The sequence below is a fragment of the Manis javanica genome, chromosome X, assembly GCF_040802235.1.
Source record: "Manis javanica isolate MJ-LG chromosome X, MJ_LKY, whole genome shotgun sequence".
Taxonomy (NCBI): Eukaryota; Metazoa; Chordata; class Mammalia; order Pholidota; family Manidae; genus Manis; species Manis javanica.
In genome coordinates, this window is record NC_133174.1 from 136,806,246 (window position 1) to 136,831,717 (window position 25,472).

At 51.7% G+C, this 25,472-nt stretch overlaps 1 protein-coding gene across 4 annotated transcripts in view; it reads right to left on the reverse strand.

Annotated features, from left to right (window-relative positions):
• Window positions 1-25,014, reverse strand: part of IDS (iduronate 2-sulfatase) — a 40,055-nt gene extending 15,041 nt beyond the window's left edge. Inside the window, exons 1-6 of one of the 4 annotated variants that reach the window (XM_073227989.1) lie at window positions 23,058-23,197; window positions 19,545-19,818; window positions 7,407-7,543; window positions 6,624-6,801; window positions 3,817-3,905; window positions 1,181-1,381 (exon numbers count right to left, since the gene is read on the reverse strand). In XM_073227989.1, coding sequence (XP_073084090.1) covers window positions 1,181-1,381; window positions 3,817-3,905; window positions 6,624-6,651 — 318 coding nt within the window. In that variant the 5' untranslated portion in view covers window positions 6,652-6,801; window positions 7,407-7,543; window positions 19,545-19,818; window positions 23,058-23,197. Of the gene's footprint in view, window positions 1-1,180; window positions 1,382-3,816; window positions 3,906-6,623; window positions 6,802-7,406; window positions 7,544-8,044; window positions 8,320-19,544; window positions 19,819-23,057; window positions 23,198-24,907 lie in introns of those variants that run through there. The other 3 variants (XM_073227990.1, XM_017673917.3, XM_017673916.3) reach the window with 3 other exon arrangements.
• Between the last annotated feature and the right edge of the window lie 458 nt (window positions 25,015-25,472).

The window sequence follows — 25,472 nt, forward strand, 5'->3', positions numbered from 1 at the left end:
GCTTACAGTGAGAAGATACCAAACACCATCAGCAAAGGAAAAGGTGAATGAGGTAAAGCCTGGGGGGATCCAGGCAGCTGCTTCCTGCATCCCCTCCCATTGAAGTCACACAGGATGTGCTTACTTCCTACAGCAGCAAGTTGTGGCAATACTGCAGACACATTAGCAACCACCAAGGGAAGCTCATTAGAGACTCAGCACCCAGGGCTTTTAAATGGTGCTGGTCACCCAGGCACCCTCTGCCTGCACACACCCAAATCCCTGACTCCCAGCGGGAACGCAGGGGTTTGCATAAGCAATCCAGGCACAGTGAGCCACTCAGCAGTTGTGGAAATGGTGGGAACACTCCCGAGATCCAGATTCCCAGAGGCCAGCCAAGGGCTCCCCTTGTAAGCCAGCCTTCCAAAGGAGACAAGTCAGGCACACTAGGATGACTCTCTTCTGTACAAGAGGCAGGAGAAGTGAGTCTCACTCTGTCCCGGAGGCTGACAGCTCATGTTAGGAAGGTGAGATTCCCCTGGGCCAATCAAACAAGGCGCCTCCTGCGTCAAAGAGCTTATCTTCCAGTCTCCAGCCTCATCTCACATGACAGGCATTCTTTGTGATGTCAAAAGAATGGGCTACACGTGACCAGGGAAAGCATGACAGGGGAAAACTGAAGATTTTTCAAAGGGACCTGACTATGTGCTCTGAACGATATATATGCAGGCACAGGATTTGAGCGTCCAACAAGCACAGCAGTGCCCTGACTTTACGGGGTCTCACCTGACAGGGTTGGGGAAAAGACTATCACAGAAGAGGGCTCCACATTTCCTGCAATTGTGTACCGAGGACCATCCCTTACTGCCACCAGCTCTGCCTCACTTCCCTATGATGACCTCACCGTCCAACCCAACATTTGCTCACAAAAACAGGTCAAGGAAAGGAAATAAAACTCTCCAGCAGAGGGAAGTAGAGAGCCAAGCGTTTCTAACAAGATTCTTTCATGTCCTGAGCCTACTTCTTAGCCTTGATCTCTCAATCCCATCTTTACACCACTGAGTCCGCTAGCGCCATCAGGCATCTCCGGTGACCAGGGACAGCAGGATGTGGCCGCCTTCACTACACAAATCCCTCCTCCCACCACTAACACAGCTGTCATGGCTGTGTTGGATGGACGAGCCCTAAGCCAGCTCTTCACCTTGGGGTATCTGAAGGGGATGTGCGGCTTATGATACCCAATGGCCAGGAAGAAAGGACTCGCTGACGTTTTCATCTTTTCCAACAACCGTATGGCTTCCTCGGTGCTCTGCTTGTCAGGCAAGGTGCCCTCGGGCACCTCTGCCACATCCACGGGGCAAAGCAGGTTGGCATGGAGCTGTCCATCGGGCCCCCTACATGTCTTTCAAAACAAAAACACACAAAGTCAGCTGTTCAGATGCGAGACATAGAAGTTGAAGGTGACACGCACAGCGGCTTTAACATTCCTATTACCAGCCCATTAAGTATCAGCCACTCAGACTGCACAGGCACACAGGAAGTAGAGCTGAAGCAGAGAAGTGCTGCTTCTCACCCAGGCAGAAGCCCGGAATCCACCAGGGTTTATGAGATCACAGTTAATTAAAGGAAACCCAAGTCAACTGACGAGCCAAAAAAATATCTGTCGCCAACTCAACAACAAAAAGAGTAAGCCAATTAAAAAGTGGGTAAAGGATTTGAGTAGACGTTTCTCCAGAGGAGGTATCCAAATAGCCAACAAATACATGAGGAGATACTTAATGTCATTTGTCATCATGGAAAAGCAAATCAAAACCACAATGAGCTACCACTTTATACCCTGTAGGATAGCTACGATCCTTAAAAATGGAAAGTAAGCACCGACAAGGATGTGGAGAAATTGGAATCCTCAGTGCTGCTGGTGGGAATATAGAGTGGCACAGCTGCTTTGGCAAACCCTCTGGCTGGTCCTCACACAACAGTGAAACACGGGGTTATTATATGACCCAACAATTCCATTCCGAGATACAGTATCACAAAAAAATAAAACCCTAAAGCCACACAAACACGTGCCCAAGGAATTTTCCCCAAAAGAAATGAAAGCTTCAGTTCACACAAAAACCTGTACATGAATGTGAATAGCAGCATTATGCACAAGAGCCAAAAAGTGGAAACAACCCAAATGTCCATCAGCTGATGAATGGATAAATAAAATGTGCTATACCCACCCAGTGGGGCACTATTTGGCTATAAAAAAGTAATGAAGTTGTGACATGCTACAACACAAATGAACCTCATTTACTGAGAGAAGCCAGACATCAAAGGGTCATATATTGTATGAGTCCATTGACATGAAATGTCTCAAATAGGCAAATTTGGGGAGATAGAAAGACTACTAGCTGCAGGGCCTGGAGTGAGGAGGAATGGGGAGCGAATGGTAACAGGCACAAGGTTACATTCTGGGGTAATGAAAATGGTCTTAAAATAAATTTGGTGATGTTTGCACAACTGTGAATATACTAAAAATTATTGAACTATACACTCTAATGGGTGATTTTTTTTTTAATGGTATGTGAATTATATCTCAAAATAATCTTCAAACAAAAGAGAAAAATCTGTTTTTAATTTCAAAGGCAGACTAATAATGCTTGTAAGTGACAGGGTCACAGTCAACTCGATAAGATCACAGTCCATGGAATTTCCAGATCCTCAACTATGCCATGCACAGAAGGAAACCTGCTGCTTTACTTCCCAAGGCAGCCATGCTGGCCACAAGGCCAAACCGGTTTTGATGATTTCTACCTCACAAAACCCAGGTGCAGCGGTGGCTGTTGCTCCATCTCGAGGAGGAGCATCCTTCCACGGGCATGCCTTCTGGTCCTTCCCCTGCCTAGGGCAGCCCAGCACCTGCTCACCCTGAACATGCCATGAGGTGCAGCACTGAGCAGGGGACTTGGTGGCCTTGAAGATGGATGCGGTGGATGGGAACAGGGGCCTGGCATTTACCAGCGAGCCCACTAAAAAGCAGCAAGATGGCTTCAGGGAATGGAGGGCTTGAGATGGGCTCTTTCCATCTCATTCTGTTAATACTAAAGCCACAAGCCAAAGGCCAGAGCCCTCAACATTCACGACATTCACAAAGGGTAAGTGGTCATGAATTCAGTGTGCCTCTCTCCACCTTCCCAAGTCGGCACCGTTCTCCACATGATATCTCTAAAACCTCCAAAGAAGATGCCATTTCTCAGTTCTCCTGCTGGTTTTCTGAATCTCTGAAACATGGAATTTAGTTTGACTGATACACTGAGGGTTCCTCTGAACCAAGATTAAGTTGCTTTGTAGAGCCCTTATTTTTCCTGATGCTCTAAAATTTTAAAACCACAATCAAAGGTCTCAGTAGCTAGACATATCATTAGGCCCAAGACAAGACAGACTGACAGATGGAAACTGTGCCTTTCTCCCACTCTGGGCTGAGGCTCTGGAAGCATGGGTCTCTCTTCCCCCTTCTAGGTGTTGGCATCTCCTATAACCCTCAGCACAGGGCCTCATCCAGGGTGAGCACCAAGGAACCATTAACTACGTCTAACACACTACAGAGCATGAGGGTCTAGAACAAGGCATACCCACCAGCTTCGAAAATGAAGCCACCTCTCCCACTGCACCTAATGCTAAAGATCCTAACACTTGTTTCCGTCAAGTTCTCATCACAAACAAAACCCACAAACCTCACTGTACAGCCAGCGTGAAAGCACAGGCAGTACACACAACAGTCAGCCTGGGTTTGCTGGATGGGAAATGCGGCTCCTCCGCAGAGCAGGCGGAGGACCCCATTCGCATCCTCACCTTGGTGTTTTCATACTTTTCAGAGGAGGGATGATAAGGCGGAACAGACCAGCTGTATGGAGAATCATCACTATGATTGGAAGATACTCCTTGAGGGGAAAATAAAGAAAATCATTAAATAAAACACAAGGGTTCCTTCATGCCCTCCCCACCCAAAATTAACACTCTCGTGAACTGGGGAAGCGTCACCTCCTCTCCTTGGCCTCAGATTCCTCATTGACAAAGTCAGGAGCTTAGGCCAGTTGGAAGTCCCCACTACAGCCAACTCTCCAGGTCTCTTACTTCAGGACTGAGCATCTGACCTCCCATCCCCGAAGCCCTGACCGCAGGTGCTAGACTTTGAGGAAGGAACCCAAAAGGGGGAGATCAGCCAGCCTGTGAGTGCAATGCAGCCCTGCAGAGCTCTTGCTGGAACCCCTCACCTGCCCTGGGAAGGAGACGGCAGAGGCAGCAGCGCCCCCACGGGCTGGGTGGGGCGGGGAGGCTCAGAGAAGGTCAGTGCCTTGCACAATGCCAACCAGATTATTAGATGAGTGAGCTGGGACTCAACCCCGTGCCTCAGGCCTCCAGGTTCAGTGCTTGTTCCCTCATGAAGCAGAACCCCAGCCCTCATTTACCAACTACTGGGGAAGAGAAAATGACATGGGACTCTGAGGAAGGACTGCCACCTGTCTAGGCAGTAGCAGAGGGTGCTGTGTGAGTGGGGCATGGGGGGCAGACACAGGCATGAGGTGGTCCCGAGAGGGTTGGCAGCAGCGCTTCCAGGGCTGGGGGAGGCTTGTGAGGGACGTGAAGGGAAGTGCTGCCTGTGGGGATGAGCCAGGAGGGGCAGAGAGGGAAGCATAGGCCGAACCACGGGAGAAAGAGCGTCACCAGCACAGTGACACATCAGGGCTGTGTGTGCCGGACCCTAGTCCAGGTTGCCCTCAGGTGTTCCCTGTCACACGTTACCACCAGGATGGACATCCCTGCAGGCAGAGGGAACAGCTGACGGGCAGTGGCACCAGGAATCTGGGCCCCTGGGCTCCAGTCCCAGCTCTGCTGCTGCTTAGCCGTACAGTGGACCTTGAGCAAATCATTCACCCTCTCAGAGCCTCAGATTTTCTCCGGGAGGCTGGAGCTGCAGCTGCCTTGGTTACCTCCCAGGGGAGCATCCCAATCCAGGTAGTTCAGGAGTGTGAAAGCATGTTGAAAACCCGAGCTGTCTATGGACGGTACTGCTTATGCTAGGGGCTGTGACGTGAATGTTTTCAGTAGCTCTCCCTTGGTTCACCCATTATGCCGGCAGGCTTCGCGGCCTCCTTCTGGAACCCAGCTGGCCAGCCCAGGTTGAGGGTAATGTTCGGCTGGGCTGGTAGGGCCCAGTTTTGAAGGTGAACCTGAGTTGGGTTGCTTGGCCTTCCTTCCCCCTGATAATTTGATTAGATCAGGCGCTACGTGCTGGGTCTTAGCCAGAGAACAAAAGCTTTGCCCTCAGTCCTTAATGCAAACGCAACTGTCAGCCAGGTCTTTGCTCTCAAGACCTTGTCCTGTCAGAGAAGGACCTGTTTGAGGACAGCAGCAGCCACCACTGACTGAGCCCAGGCACAAGCCAGCTGCTGTGCTGACCACCTTTAACCCTCTCCTCAACAGCAAGGGAGGTGCATTTTTCTCATCATCATCATCAGTTCCTGAGGAGGAAATAGAGGCTGCCAGGGGCCAAGTAGCTTGCTCAGGGTGGCACCGATTCAGGGACAGCGCCAGGATACGACCCCAGGGCTGTCTGCCTCCTCTGCTCTTCCCACCACACGTACTGTGGTGAGGAGCCCTCCACCCACCGCCCCCTTCTTTCCCTCCAGTCCTACCATGCCCGGTGCTCCCTCTCAGATTTCTCTTCTCTCTCTCCACCATCCAGAGAGCTCAGGTTTTCAACACGCTTCCACACTCCTGAACACCTGAGAGCATCTTGGACTCAAGGACAGTGCATCCGTGTGTTAGACTACTATGTTGTCATTAAAACTGACTTTGCATGAAAAGTAACTACATGGGAAATGCCTGTGTTTAAAACATTCAATTTAAAATCATACATATAGGAAAACCTCAAATCTGGAAAATATTGTATCCGGAACAAGGGGTCATCAAAATACTGCTCTCCTCAGCATGGTGCGATTACAGCTAATACATCCTTTCCGTTTCCTCCCTCCCCCAACTTTTGTTCCAATAAACGTGCATTATTTGAATAAGTTAAAAAAAAAGAGAGAGACAAAAGTTTTAAAGCTGGTCTGGTGCTTTGGCATTCTCATTTTGGCATTACAGAGAGCCAGTTTAACAGGCAGTGTTGAAGGTCAACACTGGTGGCCCCTGGCACCAGCTTGCACGCCTCTTTGACCTGATTCACAGGGTGGCAACAGCCCCCAGCAAATCACGGCCTCTTCATTAGGCACGTCAGCACAGGTGCCCCGGTCTCAGGTGACTGACAGGGACACCCCCCCACCTCCCGGGGTACAGAGGGTCAGGAGCAGGGCTGGACTCACTCCCAACACTGCCACCTGCCCAGCTAGTGCCCTGCCTTCCACTGGAGCAGAGGGAACCAAACAGCACCACGACTAGTTTCCCAAAGGAAGAAAGAATCCTGCTACCCTTCTTCACTTTTGGTGAGGACATGTAGCCAAGTTGAGAAGTAACATTTTGTGCAAACTCAACAGTGACTGAAGAGATGTCCCCCCAGCCTCAAAAGGCCTCTGCAAGGACAGCCCCAGCCCCAGGAGGGGAGCCCAGTACTCAGACACAAAACAGGAGAGAACCAGACTTTGGAGAGGAAGCAGTACCAGGGTGAAAGACTTTTCCAACCGACATGGTCACGTAGCCATTCTCCTTGAAGTACTGGGGGAGGGTGGAGAAGTTTCCAGCATGCACTCTCCAGTAGGAGTTGAAGTCATACAGGCGGGTGGTGTCTGGTCTCCTCCCGGTGAGGAAGGACACGCGGCTTGGGGCACACACTGCTTGCTGTGGGGAAGCACAAGCACAGGGAGACCTCCTCAGAGGACAAGAGAGTCTGGGAGCCAAAAGGTAACCAGGCAACCTCCAGAGCCCTCAGCAAACAGCCTGGCAGCTGAGTCACGCAGATCTCAAAGCCAACCAGTGGGACCGGGGCCTCACCCAGATGCTAGAAATGAGTCTGTCTGGAGAGAGGGAGGGAAGTACTCAGGCCCTCGAGCCAGCAGTTGACTGTGTCCTCGTGTGTGATGGCGTCTCACAGGTACACAGAACAACCAAGGCTCCCGGGGGCAGCCCCAGGAGGGGGCTCAGGGAGGAGTACCACCATGTCAGTCAGCATTAGACCATCCTCTCTCTAGGGAAAAAGCTAGGCAGGGCATCCTGAGCACACCGGGGCCAGGACTTACCCTCCGTCCAAGGAGGAAGGGCGCCCTTGAACGCACAAGCTTCCTTGCCAGCGGACAAGTGGATTTTCTCAACGGCCACTTTCCAGATTAGGCCTCCCTCTAATAAGGAGATGCCTGGCACAATCTGTCATCTACCAACAGCTGAAGGGAGCCCCTACCCCTCAATGCACAAGGCACACATCCACACCTAGAAGTCCCCAGACATACCTGGGCAAACGCATTCTGGAAGAGGAGGCTGTGAGATGCCAGTTGGTCGATGTTTGGGGTCCTTATAAGCGTGTCCCCATAACAGCCGAGGGAGGGGCGCAGGTCATCCACGATGATTAGAAGGACATTCAGAGCGTCTGCCCGGCGAGGAGAGAGGCTTCAGTGAGACCACCTGCACTGACATCGAACCCCACTCAAAACCACCCGCCCGCAGTATGCCCTTGCCAGGGCACGCAGAGGCCCAGCGCTGGCCCCTGCACCTTAACAGCGGCCCAGCCAGCAGAGCCAGGGAGGGGGCGACTCAAGGCCGTGCCTCACAGAGGATGCGAGGGGGTGCAAAGAGAAAGCCCCGGTCCTGGGCGACAGGGTTGGGCTTTGGCCGTGGCCTCAAGCCTGGATGAGAGAGGGAGAGGGGGACGACACGAAAGGAGAACGAGAAGGCAAGGGCGGTGGGAGGGAGGGAAGGACAGAGGGAAAGCATTAGGGACGGAGGGAAAGATGGGTCAAAGGAAGAAATGATGAGGGCGGGCGGGGGGCGGGGGGAAGAAGCAGTGAGGAATGGAGGGAGGGAGGGAAGGCAGGGTGGGGGAAGGCAGGGGAGAAGGGAGGGAAGCCCGAGATCTGGGCGAGGGCAGCACCTGTGGCCGAGCTGCCAGGCGCTCTGGTCCCCAGGATGGCGCAGACGGAGCCCAGGACCAGGCCAAGCCACAGTAGGCCCCGGCCGGTTGGCATTCTCTCTGCCCCTGCGCGGCCGCTGCGGGACGGCTGCTGACAGTCTGCGGCGGGAGGGCCGGGTCCCCGGCTCCGCGTCGGTAACCCGAGGAGAAAGCGCGCAGCGGCCGGACGGAGCCAGCCGCCGGCCCCACAGGCCCGGGGGCGCCGGCCCGAACGCGAGGGCGCCTGCGCGCCCCGTCCGCCACAGCCACGCCACGCCCCCCGAGGGCGGGGCCTGATGGCGAACGAGGCCCTCGCGCGGGATCGGCCGCCCTCCTCGCCGAACCCCCCGGCCCGGTGCCGCCTCCCTTGCTGGGGAGCTGCTGCAGGAGTCTTTCCAGATTGTTTCCGAAGATTTGAGATACGACCACTGTCCTTAAGCAGCAATTCCCCGCCCCTCTGCATTTGTTTGCGTCATGCCTTTCACCTGGAAACCCTTCCCCTCCTCATCTCTCTATAAAAGTCACACTTTTCCTCGCAGACCAGACCAAATGCCATTCCCCTTCAGTGAGGCCCTTTTGAGAACCCGCCGTCCTCCATCTTAAAGGATGCCTTTTCTATGCATTCGTTCAACAAATAATCTAAGTCCCACAGATGTGTACGCCAAGCCCCGTTGGCGGCTCAGAGTTCTAAGACCCTGCCCTGCCCTGATGGCGCTTGCAGACACTAAATAACCAAATGAACATAGAACGGCACTGGGCTTGCACACTCAGAAGACAAATAGGGCGGGCTGGGGAGAATCGCATGATCCCTACAGGGTGGCCAGGCAAAGCCTCACCGGTGATACCTGAACAAACCTTAAAGGAGGGGTGGAAGCGAGCCACGTGGATATCTGCAAGAAGGTGCTCCAGGCAGAGGCGACAGCCATCGTGGAGAGCATGCCTGACAATGTGGGAGGCTGTCCCAGAGGTTGGGGGGTCGGGGGGCAGGAGACAGGAAGGAGTGAGGATCATGACTCCTTCCATGACCAGAATCTTTCATTGACTGTCTGCCTGGGGCTGAAGGCTGGGAAGGACACCACAGTCCTCCCTCTCTCTCCCCCAGTCTCTGATTCATCCCCCACCTCCCAATGAAATGACCTCACACAGTACCAGGCAGACTGGAGATGTTCTTTTTGGAGGCAGGAATCCATTAAGTATTAGTATTGTTAGCAGGGGTCCGTCCCCTGGAGCCCCGTCAACAGGCTACTTTTCTCCTCGGAACAGCACCATGAGGTAAATGCTACGACCATTCCCAGTTTACAGATTCAGAAATTAAAACTCAGAGAGGCTGGAATCACTTGACCCAGGACACACAGCCAGGAAGTGGAGGAGCGGGGTGGCTCTCCATGAGGAATGCCTGCTCGGGAGACAGCCAGAGCAGGGTCATGGCATGTGGCCTGTGCCATTGCTGCCCCACCTGCTTTGCTGTTTCCTCAGGCCCCAGCACAGGTGGCTGTTCACACTGGAGCCTGGCTGGCCTCCTCCTGGGAAGGGCCAGGCTCTGCCTGGACTCCCAGGCCAGAGGATACTGAGTCCCTCAGGATGGGCCAGCCCTAGCCAAGGGCCCAAGCTGCCGGGATTCAGGTGGAGCCTCTGCTGTCAACTGGCCTCCTGACCCCTTTCTTATATTGCTGGCTGCTCAGGGTCTGACCCTCTCCCTCCCGAAAGTATGGCCTTGATGTTTCAGGAAACTCTGAGCCCAGTATATTTTTAGAAAATTGCTCTCACCCTTATTTCCTTTATCCTTGGCATCTGTAGTGTTTTCTCCTAGCGGTAGGGGCCTCCTATGAGCTGATATGAGGACCTGATTATAAAGCCACTAGTAGAAAGTATTTCGGTAAATTCCAGGGTTGACTAAAGAAGGGAAGGAGGCCCAAGTGGCACGGAGTCCCTGCCTCTGCAGGTGTCTGCATCCTCTTGTGGACTCCTTTCAAGATGCACCCACTTCCTGAGCACCATCCAGGCCAGGCCAGCCCCAGGGGCAGGGGCCTGTGAGGAATAAGGAGGCAGACTGCTCCTTGACTGTTCCCGGCCCCTAGGAGTGCAAGACCTGTGGGGCGGGAGGGGCGGCAGCTTAACCCAACCTCCAAACCCCCAGATGGACTTGCGAGGTGTCAAATTCTCCAAAGAGTTTCTCCCGAGGGAACAATCAGTTGTGAAGGCGGGACTCAAAATCGATGCAGGTCCCCTCTGACAGGTCGCCCAGGTGTTGGAGTACACCAAGCAGGGGCAGCCAGAGAGCCTGTCTGGAGAGACAGCCAGGCCTCCCACAAGGTACGAGAGACCAGGCGCAGGGCCACAGCTGCACTGGAGTGCCCAGTTCGTCTGCATCTCTCCTGGAGAGCTGAGACTTGAATGAAGGTGAACAGCTGCCACACATCAACAGCTGTGGGGGACACGCTCTAAGGTGACCAGTCAATGAGTGGAGCCCTCGTGTAGTCCCCTCCCTTTGGGTGTGGGTGGAACCTTGCTTCTAGCCAGCAGAATATGGTGAGGGGACAAGGGATGTCACGCCTGTAACTTCGTAAAGACGAGTCCATCTTGCTGACACTCACAGAGCCTCCTGCTAGTCTTGCAAAAGCCATATTGTAACTGCCCCTAGAAAGAGCCACATGGCAGGGAACTGTGGGCAACCTTTAGGACCTGAGGATGGACTCTGGCCAACAGCCAGTAAGAAGCCAAGAACTCGGTCCCAGAACCACAAGGAAGTGGACTTGGCCGGCAACCACATGAGCTTGACAGAGGACCCCAAACTCCAGAAGGGAATGCAGCCTGGTTGACTCTCGATGGGCAGCCTTGTGAGAGCCTGGGAGGAGGATCCAGCTAAGCCATGCCTGGACTCCTGGCCTGTAGAAACTGGGGACTAGTAAATGTTTGTTGCTATAATCCGCTAAATTTGTGGTGACTTATTGTGCAGCAGTAGAAACCGAAGGCAACATTCTTCACTCCTCACACGAGTAGACATTTGACCCACCCCAAGGGCAGATCCCTTGCAAGGGTGACCCACAAGACTCAAGCAGATGCAGAAGTGGCTTCTTAGGGTTATGAAGGCGTTGATGCCATAACACAGTCCCTGAAAGCGGACTTGAATTGTTCCACAGAAACCACGCCCATAAAGACCAATCCACCAGCTCTGCCAGCGTATGTGGTGGCTACGCAATTCTGGACAGAAAAGATGGCCTCCCTGTCCTCAATCTCACTATGGCCATAACCAAAGAAAAGACTGAGGAAAACGGGGGTGTCTTCAATGCTCCCACAAAGACTAGGAGGTACAGACACAGTGGAGACTGAACTTGCAGGGCAACGAAGAGGCTTGAAAGATGAAATGCAGTAGAGGGAGATGATGCAGAAGAAGTAAAGGTGAAAGCGGAAGCTGGGCTTTGTTGGGCAAAGAGTACAATTTCATGAACACAAGGCAGCCCGGACTGCTGCAGACCCCCTAGACTTGAATGTTCACCAGCACCGAAAGTTCAAAGCTGACGTTTCTTCAAAGCGCTTAAACACCCTGGCAGCCCAGAGTGTGAAAGCCCTCCTAAGTACCAGCTGCATTCACACAGTAGCTCCGATTCACTGAGCAGTTTTTAAGAGAGTACACTAACTGCACTAAAAGCTAAAATATTTAGCTGAGAGCATCACAAAATCAGGCCTCCGACATCTCAAGACTGGCAGCACTTTGTAGCTCAGTGCCTACAGAGATTTAATAAGAGCACCCAAAGCACACAGTCTTAATCTTCTATGTAAAATATATACGAGCAAATATTAAATAACTTCCTGGAATATTAAAGAAACTACGATTGGTTCCAATTCCAGTTCAAGTTAATGAACCAGACACATGCAGTTCTTTCCTTATGGTTTGGGTTCCTCAGAAACCCAACTCTAAAACAGAGTTAAGTGTGCAAGATGCTTAGTAAGGAGTGCCTTTGGGGAAACTACTCGTGGAAAGGAGGGGAAGGGGACAAGAGTGGACAGAAGGAGCAGCAGATCTGTAATCCAGGCCTTGGCTAACCCCACATGGCAGTCTAGAGCTAGAATAGCCCTTCGGTCTTCTCTCACATTAGGCCGGCACGGCCAGATATTTATACATCACCTTGATAAGCCACTGAATGTGGCTACCCTAGGAGGGGTCTGATCTTGGGCACAGTGGCTTTCTGAGACTGAGGCAAGTCCTAAAGGGGTGGACAGCCCTGAAGGGGGTGCCCTCTCAGCAACTGGAGCAAGAAGGCCTGGGTTAGGTGGCACATGTCTACATTCACCAATCTCTTCCTTTCAAGTAATCATAAAGAAACAGAAACAATATAACCTGAGAGCAAAAAAGAATGAGAGAACATACGCAAATTCATTAGTTACTAGGCAAATGCAAATCAAAGCCACAGTGAAGTAGCACTTCACACCCACTAGGATGGCTGTTATCAAAAAAATTAAGAATGGCAAGACTCGGTGAGGATGTAGAGAAATTGGAAGCCTTCGGCATTGCTGGGAGGAACGTAAAGTGATTCAGCTGCTGCAGAAAACAGCTGCACAGTCTCTCAAGAAGTTAAACATTGAATGGCCATCCAACTCAGCAGTTCCAGTCTTAGGTACTGGGTATTTGAAAATCCAGAATATTTGAAGAGATACTCAAACCAATGTGTGCACATGAATGTTCACAGCAGCCCTACTCACAATGGCCAAAAGTGGACCTAGCCAAAGTGTCTGCCAACAGATGAATGACTAGACAAACTGTGGTCTACCCACAAGGGAATATTACTCAACCATAAGAAAGGAATGAAGTACTCGTGCATGCTACAACACGGATGACTCCTGAATGCATCATGCTAACTGAAAGAAGCCAGACACAAAAGGTCACATACTGGATGACTTCACTTATATGAAATATTCATAACAGGTAAATCTGCACAAACAGAACACAGATCGTTGGTCACCAGGGTTTGAGGGAGAGGAGATGGGGCGCAACTGCTTAAGGTGTACAGAGTTTCCTTTGGGGATGATGAAAATGTTTTGGAACTAGATAGATGTAGTGATGGTACAACATCGTGAATGCACGAAATCCCATCAAATTGGTGACTTTAAAATGGTTAATTTCATGTGAATTTTATCTCAATACAAAAGTTTAAAAAAAATAGGAGTAGACCCTGCAACGGCTTAAGAATTCCACCACATTTCTGGAAGTTGCCATAGTGGAAACTGACGAAGCCACAGCCTAGAATACCTACAAAGGCACTTCAGCTCAAGAGTGAACAAACTTACCCTGAACAGTCTCCCAACTCAGAGACAGCAGGTATGTATGACAGAAGCAGGAGCAGGAAATGGGGCTTACACATGACACATTAGTTGAAGGTTTCCATATGGATATTAGTCTCCCCTAGAAAGCCCAAAAGCCAGTGTTTAACCCAAGAATAAAACAAAAATCAATAAGGATTCTTCTCTCAATGAATCATATAAGTTGTCTGCAGAGGACTAGGAAAGCTGGAATGGGCCTTGAAAGCACCAAAACAAACCTGACAAAAACCCCAAACTCTCCGTATGATGACATTTTGAAGGGCCACCAACAAGACTATCAGCACACTGCCTCTCTGCCCTAAAACAAAGCCTGCAAACCAAAGCGCCTCCCAACACACACACACACACACACACACACACACACACACACACACACACAACTGCCAGTCAGCTTCATTCCTAAGTGCAATCAGGTCAAACAGAGAAAGGCCAAACATGTGAGGATGGTGTACAAGATGACAGAGAAATATCAAGAAAAACAAATCAAAGCAGGGCTGGCCCTGGAGGAAGGAGATGATTAAGAGACAGAAAAGAAGAATGTTCAGAGGATAAACAAAAATAACTTTATTAATACCCCCAGGAAGATTTGAGAAGGTATTGAATACATAAAATAAGAACGGATTGCTGTGAAAAAGCTACAACAGAACGTGTATGATCACTTGGAAATCAAAACTATGATTTCAAAATTAAAAATGCAGTGAAAGCACTGAAAAACCAACTTGAGAGAAACTTTAAAATGTAGAACAGAAGAAATACGGGAAAGGACAACACCCAGTGCTGGCAAACATGCAGAGTGCTTCAAACTCTCAGACACTGCTTGTAGAGTGTTCACTGGTACGAGCACTTTGGAATGCTTTGTGGCAGTCTGTACTAGAGCTAAAGCCGAACATGTGCCTACCCTGTGAACCAGCAGTTCTACTCCAATGCATACACCCAACAGTGTAAGTACTCATGGCCACCAAAAGACATGTCTAAGAATATTCGTAGTAGCATTATTCCTAAGAGCCTCAAACTGGAAGCAACGCAAACGACCTTCAACAGTATCCAGTAACTTGGATAGGACAAACTGTGATAAAAATCACAACATGGAATACAACGCAGCAACAGAAAAGGACAGACTCCTGACACATGCAGCGACGTAGTAGGATTCCAAAACCAGAATGCCGACTGGAAGGAACCAGGCATGAAAGAGTACGCAGCATGTAAAAGTACACAGTGTGTAATTATATGAAGTTCTAAAACAGCAAAGCTTTTCTATGGTGATAGGGTCAGAAGAGTGGTTACCTTTGGGGAAGGTACTGACCAGGATGGAGGCAGGCAGAAGGCCTCAGGAGTGCTGGAAATGTTCTTGTATTTTGTCTGGTGAGCAGTTACGTGAGTACATATGAAAAAAAACCAAGCTCTAGACCTAAGGCTTGTGCACTCTACTGTATGTAAATATATCTCAATAAAATAGGTGACACGAAATCTAAGAAATATGAGCCAAGATATGAGTCGATTGGGAAGAGCAACATCTTACTATGTTACAGATACGAAAAAGAAAAACTGGAGGGAGGAAACTCGTAAAGACACATGACAAAAATAACTTCAGAGCTAAAGAGAAACACTGAGTTCAGACTGACATGGCTTACTCAGTGCCTAGCACAATGAAGGAAAACATACCCATGCTTATGCATAGTTTTGTGAAAGTTCTGAACACCAAAGACAAAAAAGATGCTGAAAATGTTTCAGAGATTGAAAAATTACATAAAATGTCACCATGAAGCGTTACACATAGCCAAAGTGCCAAAAAGGATGAGAATAGAATAAAGATGTTCTCAGATGTGCAAGAATTCAAACATTTACCTTCTACTTGACTGACCCTTTATTAGGAGGGTACTGGGGGATGTACTCTGGCAACAGAAGGAAGTACAGGAAAACGCCATCGCCACTAGCTCCACCAGAACTAATCTATGTGTATCACATAGGGGAATTATATATACTAGTTATGTGAAATTATTTAATTGTTAATTATATACACGTATGTTTCTTTAGGAAATTCTCCAGCAGGACAAGCGTGCAGCAAGCCTACAGAGTAACCAGTCCAGACCAAAACAGCAAGTTGGAGCCTCTGGGAGGAAGACCTCCAGGAAATAAGGGATTTCATGTAGTAGGTAGTACAAACCGGGCCATGGGAGAACTCAAGTGCATGCAAACAGCAGAGAGTGCTGACAGAACAGAAGTCTCTCCAAGTCTCTGGCCACATAGTAAGCAGCCAGTTCAAACTGGAGCAGAAGTCAGGGGCCTTCAATAGGAATAGGGTGGATTCCCAGACATAAGTGGAATAAGGAACTAAAAGATATTCGGGCTGCAGCCATAAGCAGGCATATGAAAGAAAAGACAAAGAAAGGAAAGAAGGAAAGGAAAAGGAAAAGAAAGGAAGAAGGAAGGAAGGGAGGGAGGGAGGGAGGAAGAAGAAAATGTGATCAGAAACTACAGAAAAAAACAAAAACCACAAAGGAAGGTCATGGTTTAATATAAAGCAAAGTAGAACATGGTAAGGTTTAGGACAGAAAGTAAAGGGTATAAAAAAAGGAGACTCCATTTGAAGTCTCATCTGAGCAGCATGGGGGTCATGACTGCAACTATAGAAATGGAATCCTGACCCTACACTGCACTGTAATGAATGAAATTACCATAGTCACAATACTGCAAACAGTTGTTTGCCTTTTAACGTTCTATCAACAAACCCCAGAAAACTTTATTATGGTCAAAGAACAATGGACAATAGAAGAGGACAAGTATAGCTACGACAACTCTCTGATGCACCCCTCGGGACTCTCGTAAGAGCAAAATTCTTATTTCCCTAGCTGGCTCTGAGTCGCCCTCAGGAATTGTCTTGGATAAAGACAGTCACCTCAGCCAAGGTCACACTTGAACTCAGGAAGCTCACTCCAGGTGATCCAATTTGGAGCGGTAGAGGTCCCCCTCCTGCCCCAACTTGGGACATCTCTGAAAGGCCATCCCAGCCTCAGAGCTCCCTGTGGGGCTGAGGACAGCCTCCTTTGAGGCTGCATCATAGTCCATCTCCATCTGCCCCGTCCTGATTCCCTCCCTTCCTTTCCCTTCCCTTCCATACTCCCTAAGAAACTCCTGCACATTAATCTCCAGCTGTGAGCCTGCTTCCCTGGGAGCCTGACCTGCAACACCAACTGACAGAAAGTTGGGAGGGAGGGGAGGGAGAGAGGAAGGACACGCAGGCACATTAAATCATCTTTACAAAGTAGAAAATCCATAGCTCTTGTCCCTAGTTGATGGGAAAAGAGAAGGAGGTATACAGATATTATTTGAAGATACAAAAACAGCCAACAGGAAGCCTGAAAATAGCAATATATTGATAAATGAAGAGAAGGGGAAAATGGTAGGAGAGAACTAGTTGGTCACGAGCTGATAACTGATGAACTTTGGTGATGAGCATGTGAGCTTTATTATACTATTTTCTGTACTTTTGTATATGTTTGCTCAATTACTGTAATCAAGAGTTTAAAATATAAACATATAAAGAGGAAAGGATGCGTGAAGTACAATCTCACCTATCAAAGCAGGAAGTCAACAGCTAATGCCTAAAGGTGACAACACACAAAAGGTGATATAAATACAAACAGAGTTATTACAAAGATAAAGGCAACCTGTTAGAAAAACTGGAACCAGAGACATTTCAAATGAGCATCGGATCGCTGAGGGTAGGGTGCAGGCCTCTGCTGTGCATTCTGTGCCTTTGGTTCTCTTGTACTTGCTGTGAGTTGAATGTCTCCCCTGCCCCTCCCCCCCCCCCCCCCCACAGAAGATTGGTGCAGTCCTAACTCCCAGTACCTCATCAGAGGACCTTATTTGGAAATAGGGTCTTTACAGGGTGCTCAAGTTAACATGAGGTTATGAAGTCGAACCTAATCTGACTCATGTCCATAAAGAAAGGGAAGTTTGGATAAAGATACAAGCATACCTTGAAGGAAGATGTCTGCGGGAAATGGAGGACTGGAGTGATGGCTCTACAAGCCAAGGAACGGCAGAAAGTGCCAGTAACCCACAGAAGCTGGAAGAGGCAAGGAAGCATCCTGCCCCCACTAGTTTCACAGGGAGCGGGACTTTTCCAACACCTGGATTTCAGACTTCCGGCCTCCAGAACTGTGGACAAGACGTTTCTGTTGTTCTAAGTCACCTAGTTTGTGCTACTCAGTCACAAAGGCCCTAGCAAACTAATACAACTTCAGAACATTTCAAGATGCAATGAGACTGATGGGCTGTGAGAGAAAACTGCACGCAGCGTTGGCAGAGCTCTGTTCTGGTTTTTAGTTCTCTCTCTTTTTTTTTTTTGCTGGCTAATAGCAGCAGGACAAGTGTGAAACCAAGTGAAGGCCAGTAAGAAAGCAGTTTGGGTGACAGGGGTTAAGAGTAAGCCTGTGAAAGAACTGTTTTGGGCCAAAGAATGAGGTCCTGAAGTTTAAGATGTGTGAGGAGGGACAGATCCTGATAATGATAAGGTCTACGGTGCCACCTTGAAGGTGGGGGGCTGAGGTGGACAGGCAAAGATATTGTCAGAGGTGAGGAAGAAGGCAAGGGGCTGCAAGTGGCACGGGCTGCCCAGGCAGACACTGAAGTCGCCCACAGGGATGGCAGGACTCATGATGTCAGGGAAGCCTGTGAGCCAAGTGCCCAGGTCTTCAGTGAATGAGGGAGTAGAACCAGCAGGTGCTGTGTAGCCCATTACCACAATCTCAGTGGCTGTAAACATCAATTTATTACTGCATAGTTTTCACAGGTTAAACGTCTGGCGGCAGCTTAGCAAGGCCTCCTGCTCAGGGGTTCACAAGGCCATGGTCAATTTACTGGCCAGGGCTGTGTTCTCAGCTGAGGCTCTGGGTTCTCATCCAGGTTTATTCAGGTTGTTGGCAGAGTTCAGTTCCTTGTGTGTGTATGACTCAGGTCCCCATCTTGTACCTAACATCAGCCTAGAGATGGCTTACAGTTCCCTGCCAGGTGGCCCTCTCACAGGTGCTCTCAAAACATAGCAGGGGAATCTCTAACTTCAGGGAATGGCTGGCCCTCTTCTGGAAAGCTCACCTGAATCAGGTCAGGCCCACCCAGGAGAGTCTTCCTTCCGATTAACTCAAAGTCAACTGATTAGGGGCCTCAATTCCATCTGCAAAACCTCTTCACCCTTGCTATATCCTAGTGCTCACAAGCAAGTAGTCCGTTTTGCCCATACACAGGCCAGGGGAGGGGATTATATGAGTACACGTATGCTGGGGGATAGGAAACATGGGGACTATATGGAATTCTACCCAGCGCAGTTGAGCCCTGTCTTGGGCCTCAGTTCCACCAGATGACAAATAACTTAACCTAGCCAAGGCCATATTTTTCCAGTTACTTCAGGGGTTTCTTACTAATTACTAATTATCATTATCAAGCAATTGAGGATTTTCTCATCCTTGGCCCCAACCTATCACCTAAATTCTGTGAGGCTTACTTAGTTTTATAGCATCTGGAGAGAGACAGAGACAGAGACAGAGAGAGGTGGGGGAGGGGGGCATTGGTCCTTGGAATTGAGAAGTATGCACGCCAGCATCCACTGCAGCCTGGAGTCTCACCTGGCCCTCCGACACAGCACCCCTTCGTGCTGGCCTCCAGCGAGGTGTCATCCTCCTAACCTGGTGCACAGTCCATACCTCTTTCCACGGCGACATCCTTGAAGAGTCCCTCCCTCCCTCCCTCCCTCTCTCTCTCTCTCTCACACACACACACTCCTTGCAAGCCCCTCCTGGGGCTGTTGCACCACATCACTTCAGTGCTGAGCTGGTGCGAGAGGAGGTACCATCCTGCATGGCAGCACAAGCCCCCTCACCCTTGGACTTCTACTACACTCCCACCTCTGGCCCGAACTCCAGGGGCTGAGGGCAGCACACATCAGCAAACTGGTAACTATTCCGCAAACCCCTGCCACATCACAGGGATGAGGCTTCAGGGAAGACTTCAGGACTCGTCTCTCACTCAGGATCTGGGGTCCTCAGAGGGGCACTCCTAGCGGGCAGGCTCTCACCCTTCCGTTTGCTGCTATGTCCCCAGAGCTAGCACTGTTTGCTGGGTTCCAAGGGGCCACTGGGGTGAGAAGCATGATGGAAATTACCTGGATGCGAAGGCAGAGTGGCCCAGGCTGTGTACTCAGCCTGCTGCCAGGAAGGGTTCTCTCACTCTGCAGAAGAGGCAGGCAGGGGCCTGGTCTCCGTGGGGCCGTGAACTGGTTCTGAGGAGGTGCCTGGTGTGACCTGCGACCGCTGCCAAATTTGCTGGGCACTGAGGGCTCTGCTCCCAGAAGTGGCCGTCTCAGGACCTGTGAGGCAGTGCTGGGACTCGGCTCTCCAACTGCCTGGATCTGGGCTGCCCTGCGGCTTCTGACGCAGCTGTGAAAGTGACTTGGATCACAACCAGAATCTGATTCTACTGAAGCAGAAGTACAGTCCTGTGCATCACGAGGGAGCAGAGGACAGGCTGGCTATCACGACAGCCTTGACATCTGCCTGCGTCGCACACTGTGCCCAGGACTTTACGAGGTGAGAGGATTCTCTCCTATGGAAGAGGTTAGTCAAAGCCCTGTTGGCTTCTGGACATCCTGCACCATCCCGCGACCAATCTTTCCTTCCCTTCCCTTCCCTCTCCCCTTCCCTTCCCCTCTCCCCGCTACCCCTCCCCTCTTCCCTTTCCTTTCCCAGACTTTGCCATCCTGCCATTCACTGCTTCTGCCAGCTCAGCTCCAGATGGGCGGACAGGCAGAGCTGGGAGCAGACAGCCCTAGCGCCCTCCAGCATGGAGGTAGAGAATTTCTAAAAGTCTCCACCAGGGGTCGCACGAGCGCCCATGCTTGCTAGGATGGCTTCACAGATGACTCCCTTTACAAAATCATTTTATAAAGCATAAGGGAAAAACAAAACAGAAATGCACAACCAGGTCTTTGTAATTATTTCTCTGTCACCAAGTGAGGTATGACTACTTCTTTTTCCATTTGCGTTACATTCACCTGAATGACGACGCTGAACTCTGTCTCACCCCGCCTTCCTCCTGGTTTTCCCTGTTCCTCTGTGACTTAGGAATTCTGCTTATCCCCCCACATCTAGCTTTACAAAGAGCCTCAGGAAAGGGAAACAATGATAGCTGCCTCGGAATAAAGGAGGACTCCCACAGTTGGGGGCTCCCGTGTGCAAGGTGAAGGGCTTCTGGTCCCTTGGGTCTGCAGTCGCAGCCTAAGAGCCTGTCCCATGGTGCCAGGTCACTGTAGGCCAGGCACTGCCTGCTTTGCACCCTCAGGCTCTGACAAGCAAATGCTTCTTGCAAAGGGGAGCCCACAGCTGGATTGCCAGGGAATGCCCCATGGCCTTCTGCACTTCTAACGTAAAAGCTGCAGACAAGTCAGACTGGGAAACACTGCAAGGCTTTGCTGATGTTCCTCCAGGGACCCCCCTCCCCACCGCCCACCCTGCCTCTCTTAGGTGTCCTATGAAACACACCTCAGGCATGAACTCACACACCGATAGAAGGAACAACTAAAGACAGCCTGAAATATAACACCTTTTAGGGGAAGAAAACACAAGTGTAGGAGGAACCTTGGGATGTGCACCCAATTACCATGTACCTCATCAGACAGGGGTGAGCATGAAGGTAGTAGCTTATACCAAAAAAGGCAGTAAGGGGAGCAAAGTTGCTGGCATGATGAGGGAAATCAGTCTTCATTTGGTGTGACATGATGGGTTAAGTATCAAAAGGGATGGCATGCTCTGCCAAGAATTTCAATTCTGTCTTTACCAAGATAGTATGTCCCTAAATACCACATGCTGCCATCCGCTTTTTACTTGAAGGTATGTGGCATTTGGGCAGCCGTGGATATCACCCCTTGAGGAAGAGGCATGATGTGGTATTTCTGCAATATTAGTGAAAAGTCTACCAACATGGGAAATTTCTCTAAGAATCTCTAAGGCAACAGTAACAACTTTTCAGGGGTGGAAGGCACACGAGAGGGGGCTGTTGCTCAAGGCCATGTGTTGTTCACATTTAAAGGATTTTAAAAGTCCTCAAAGTTGGGATTTCTCCCTGTTGAATATTGGAGCCCAAGACTTGCCTCGGAGCCCTGGGCAGGAGCAAAGCCTTGAAACTCCCAGTCCTAGCCTTGACCTTGTACCCTGGGCAGACACCACCAGCTGCAAAACGTTATCATCCCTGACTGCCTGACTGACCCCTGCTAGCTGCCGGGCCCCCCATTTCTCTGAGCAGCGGTGTGTTGAGCCATCACGTGACAGGACGGGGAAAGAGCATGCGCCCCAGCGTGGCCTTGGCCCACCGCTAAAACCCCCTGGGCCTCATCGGGAAATGTGACTCTCACAGACAGACCACGTAGGGGGCCATTCCCAGCCTCCAGCAGGCACTCAAGAAACGGGCTGTCGGTAGCAGTTTCTGCCTGCCCGGCTGGACTCAAGCTCATGGAGTTCCAGATCCCAGCCTACCTAGCCTGCCCAGCCTGCCCTAGCTCCAGTCCCTCTGGGGCACGGCTGCAGCGATCACCAGCTCTCCTGGGCCCCACGCCATGGCTTGTGAGCTTCAGAGAGATGCCAGCTGGGCCAGTGAAAGCTTTCCAGCTATGACGCTGCAGCCTGCGGCATGGAAGGCTGCAGCCTTCATCCAGGTGATGCCCATGACGCAGCTGCCCGACAGGCTCTTGGGAACACATAGGGCATTTTCCTGGTGCCCCTTTCATGGCACTACGATCAGGGCAATTCTGGTTTTCCATGTTCGGTGTAACTTGTCTTCTGCATCAACGACAGGTGGCTTAAGGAAGAAACCCCCAGAGTGATATGAAAGCAGGAGGGAGGGTGGCATTAACGCTTCTCACATCATTATCAGCCCACGATGGGGCCCAAAGTCAGACAAAAGACCTCAGCACCACTCTTGTTGCTTCTTTTTCCTGAAACATCTTTGTGCACCAAATTAATTCCAGCTTTTGCAAGTCCTTGAACGCTTACCACTGCCCCAAGGACTGTGCATTGTTACTATATCCAGCATACAAATGTGCAGACTGAGGCTTGGAGAAGGGTCACCACTGACTCAAGGTCTCACAGCCTGTTGAGCTGGAACCTAAACCCCGGCCTCTTAGCCACAACACCATATGGCCACAGACAGCCCCAGGCCAGGGCACTGGTCTGGGCTGCTCAGCCCTGTGCTGTGACGGTGATCACCCTCTGCCCTCGTGGGCAGCCAGTGTGCATGGAAGGTCACTAAGGCACAGAAGCAGGGGTGGGCAGGCAAGAGAGAGCTTCCAGGTCATGGGCTGGCAGAAAACCCTAATTTTGCTCAGGGACAACATGTACTTTGCAATTTAGGGCCCAGATGAAGTCTACTGGTAATACCATTAGCTACCGGGTATGGAGTGAGGCCCGTGTGCCACTGCCTGAAGTTTACATCCCGGCAATGCTGGGTGTGGCTTCTACCACCCTGAATGGAGGTAAGCGAAGGTCACACAGCTCGTCAGTGACAACGACTGGCAAAGAAAGGACTCCAGCCCAGCCCACTCACTTCACCCCAGGACTCAGCAGTACTCATCTGGCAAAGAAGAACACCACGCCCACGTCACCAGGAGAAGCGCGAGGAAACCAACCTGCAGCGAGCACTTGCTCCAGGCTCGGCCCTGTGCGGACTGCTTCGGCTCTGAGGCCACCTGCTGTGCCTGACCACCTTGCCTCCCTAACTTGGCTCACGTCAGCTGCTGGCGATGACGCGCTCTCCAGTCAGACTCCTCGAGGTGACGGGGGAAACATCTTTCCAGAGAAAGTGGAGACAATGCACAGAAACGTGGCAATTAAAGACCTTCCTTGGAAAGCTGCTTTCAGGCATCTTGCCATCCCAGGCAGAGTTAACCAACAGGCCTCTCAGGGAGCAAGCCAGCCCACACAGCAGAGTGACTAGCACAAGCCGCGGCACTGTGCCCTTTCTGCCCATCTCCTCCAGCTGCCTTTTGCATTTGCGCTGGTGAGAAGAGCATGCTATGAAAGTAGGGTGACTCTGATGCTGCCAAGCTTCCTGGGGCGTCACCTACATCTCAGAATCAGAGGCTCCTAAGTCACGCCACATCCCAGAATTGTGTGGGTGGGCCCAGGCTTTGTGTGACTGCACTGGGAGACCACCGGGCCTTGGCATTGCCTGCAACAGAGTGGGTGAATTTTCAGTGACATAAACAACTAGCATACACCCACGCTTGCCAAGGGGCCTTCCTAATTTTAGCTCTATGTTCATCCCATTGCCACCATGGAAAACTGTGCTTGGCCCCAAAGGAGATTTCACATACTGCTGCAGGTCGGCAGGAGGTGAGGTACCTGGCCACCCAGGTTGACCTGGGGCAGGGCCTCGGTCCCGCCTGTCCTGGGAAGGACATCCCTGCTAGCTAGAGGCTGGAGAAAGGACACATGTCCAGGAGCCCTAGCCCTCCGTAAATCCTCAACTTGCCCTAAACGTCGGCTCTTATTGGTGTTAGTATAGCAATTGCAAAATACCTCATCTTGCAAAAAGGGCAGGGCCTGGCAAACACATCGACATCTCCTCACAGAAACAGACGACTCTTAACGCCAAGTGGGACAAATAATATTAAGAACGCTGTAAAATAGCACTTGCGGGCCTCGGCCCTTGGGCGGGTCTAGCCCACCCGCTGCGCAGATCCTCCCCGGCCCTCCCCCTCCGGCCGGCCCCGCTGCCCCCTAAGCTCGCCACAGCCCGCTTCCCAAGCCCTTCGCGGCTCCTCCAGTGCCTCCACCTCCGCCCAGACACTCCAAGCCTCGCCCTGCTCCTCCCTTGGCTCCACACCCACTCAACTCCTCGCGAGCCCCGACGCACTCCGCCAGCTCATCCTGCCAACGCTTTTCCCCAGCTCCAGCCGGCTTTTCCCCCACCTCACGCTCCCAAGCACCACTAGGCGACCGTCCTACCCAGACCAGCCCCTCCCTAGCCCGGCCCCGCACGCCCAATGGCTCCACCCCTGCCCAGACCGTCCCCCAAACTCCGCCCAAAGCCCCACCACGTTCCTCCCGTGGACCAACCCCGAACCAGCTCCTCCCCAGCGGCGCCACGCGCTCTCCAGCCCCGCCCACCCCACAGTCAGGTGCCCCTCACCTGCGTTTCCCTGGCTCGACTCGGCTCCTCCCTCTACCACAGCTCTTTCCCGCAGCTCCGCACCACTCCTCCCTGATTGTCGCTACCCTGCTTTCCCCCAGATCCAAGCTGCTCCTCTCCTGCTATACCACACTCTTCCCTCAGCTTATCTTTCGGCGATTTCCCCCGGCCCCGCCTCGCCCAGCTCCTCCCCAGCTTTCCCCCAGATCCACCCTACTCCTCCCGAACCTGCGCCCCGCTCCTGTTCCATCCCCACCTCTGTCTCGCCTTTCCCACTCACGCCCTGCTCCTCCCCTACCTCCTCGTCCCCAGCTTTGTGCCACCTACGCTCCGCTCCTCGCTCACCTACTTGGCTGCAGCTCTGCCCGACTCGTTTCGGAGCTTGGCTCCGCTCCTCCTCCAGCTCCGTCCCACTCCTCCCCCTACTCGGCCCATCTCCTCCCACGGCTCCACCCCCGTCCAGCTTCCCGCAGCCCAGCTCCACCCATACGATGGCCTCTCCACTCCCCTTCCTGCCCTTCCCGCCCCCGTTCCTTTCCCTCCTTCCCGTTAGGCTCTCGCCCGCCGGTCGCGGGCCCCAGACCCCGCCGGCTCATCCCGCGCGCCTCAGGGCCTAGTGAGCCCAACAACGCCGGTTAGCAACAGGGCCTATGAGCGTACGGGCGCGTGTACGTGGGCGCGTGACTATTAATTGCCCGTCTGCGAGCCTGCCTGGCTGCGTAAGGGAGGGCTGCGCTCCTGCACGTGCGTGCGTACGTACTTACGAAGGTACGAGTCTGCGCACAACAGGGGCGTTAGATTCTGCGCCCCCTCATCCGGTTGAAGGACAGCTGTCAGCTGCTCCCGGTGCTCGGTGCCCGGGCGGCGGAGGGAGTGTCGACGGCGCTGAGGCAGCCACGACGCGGGCCGG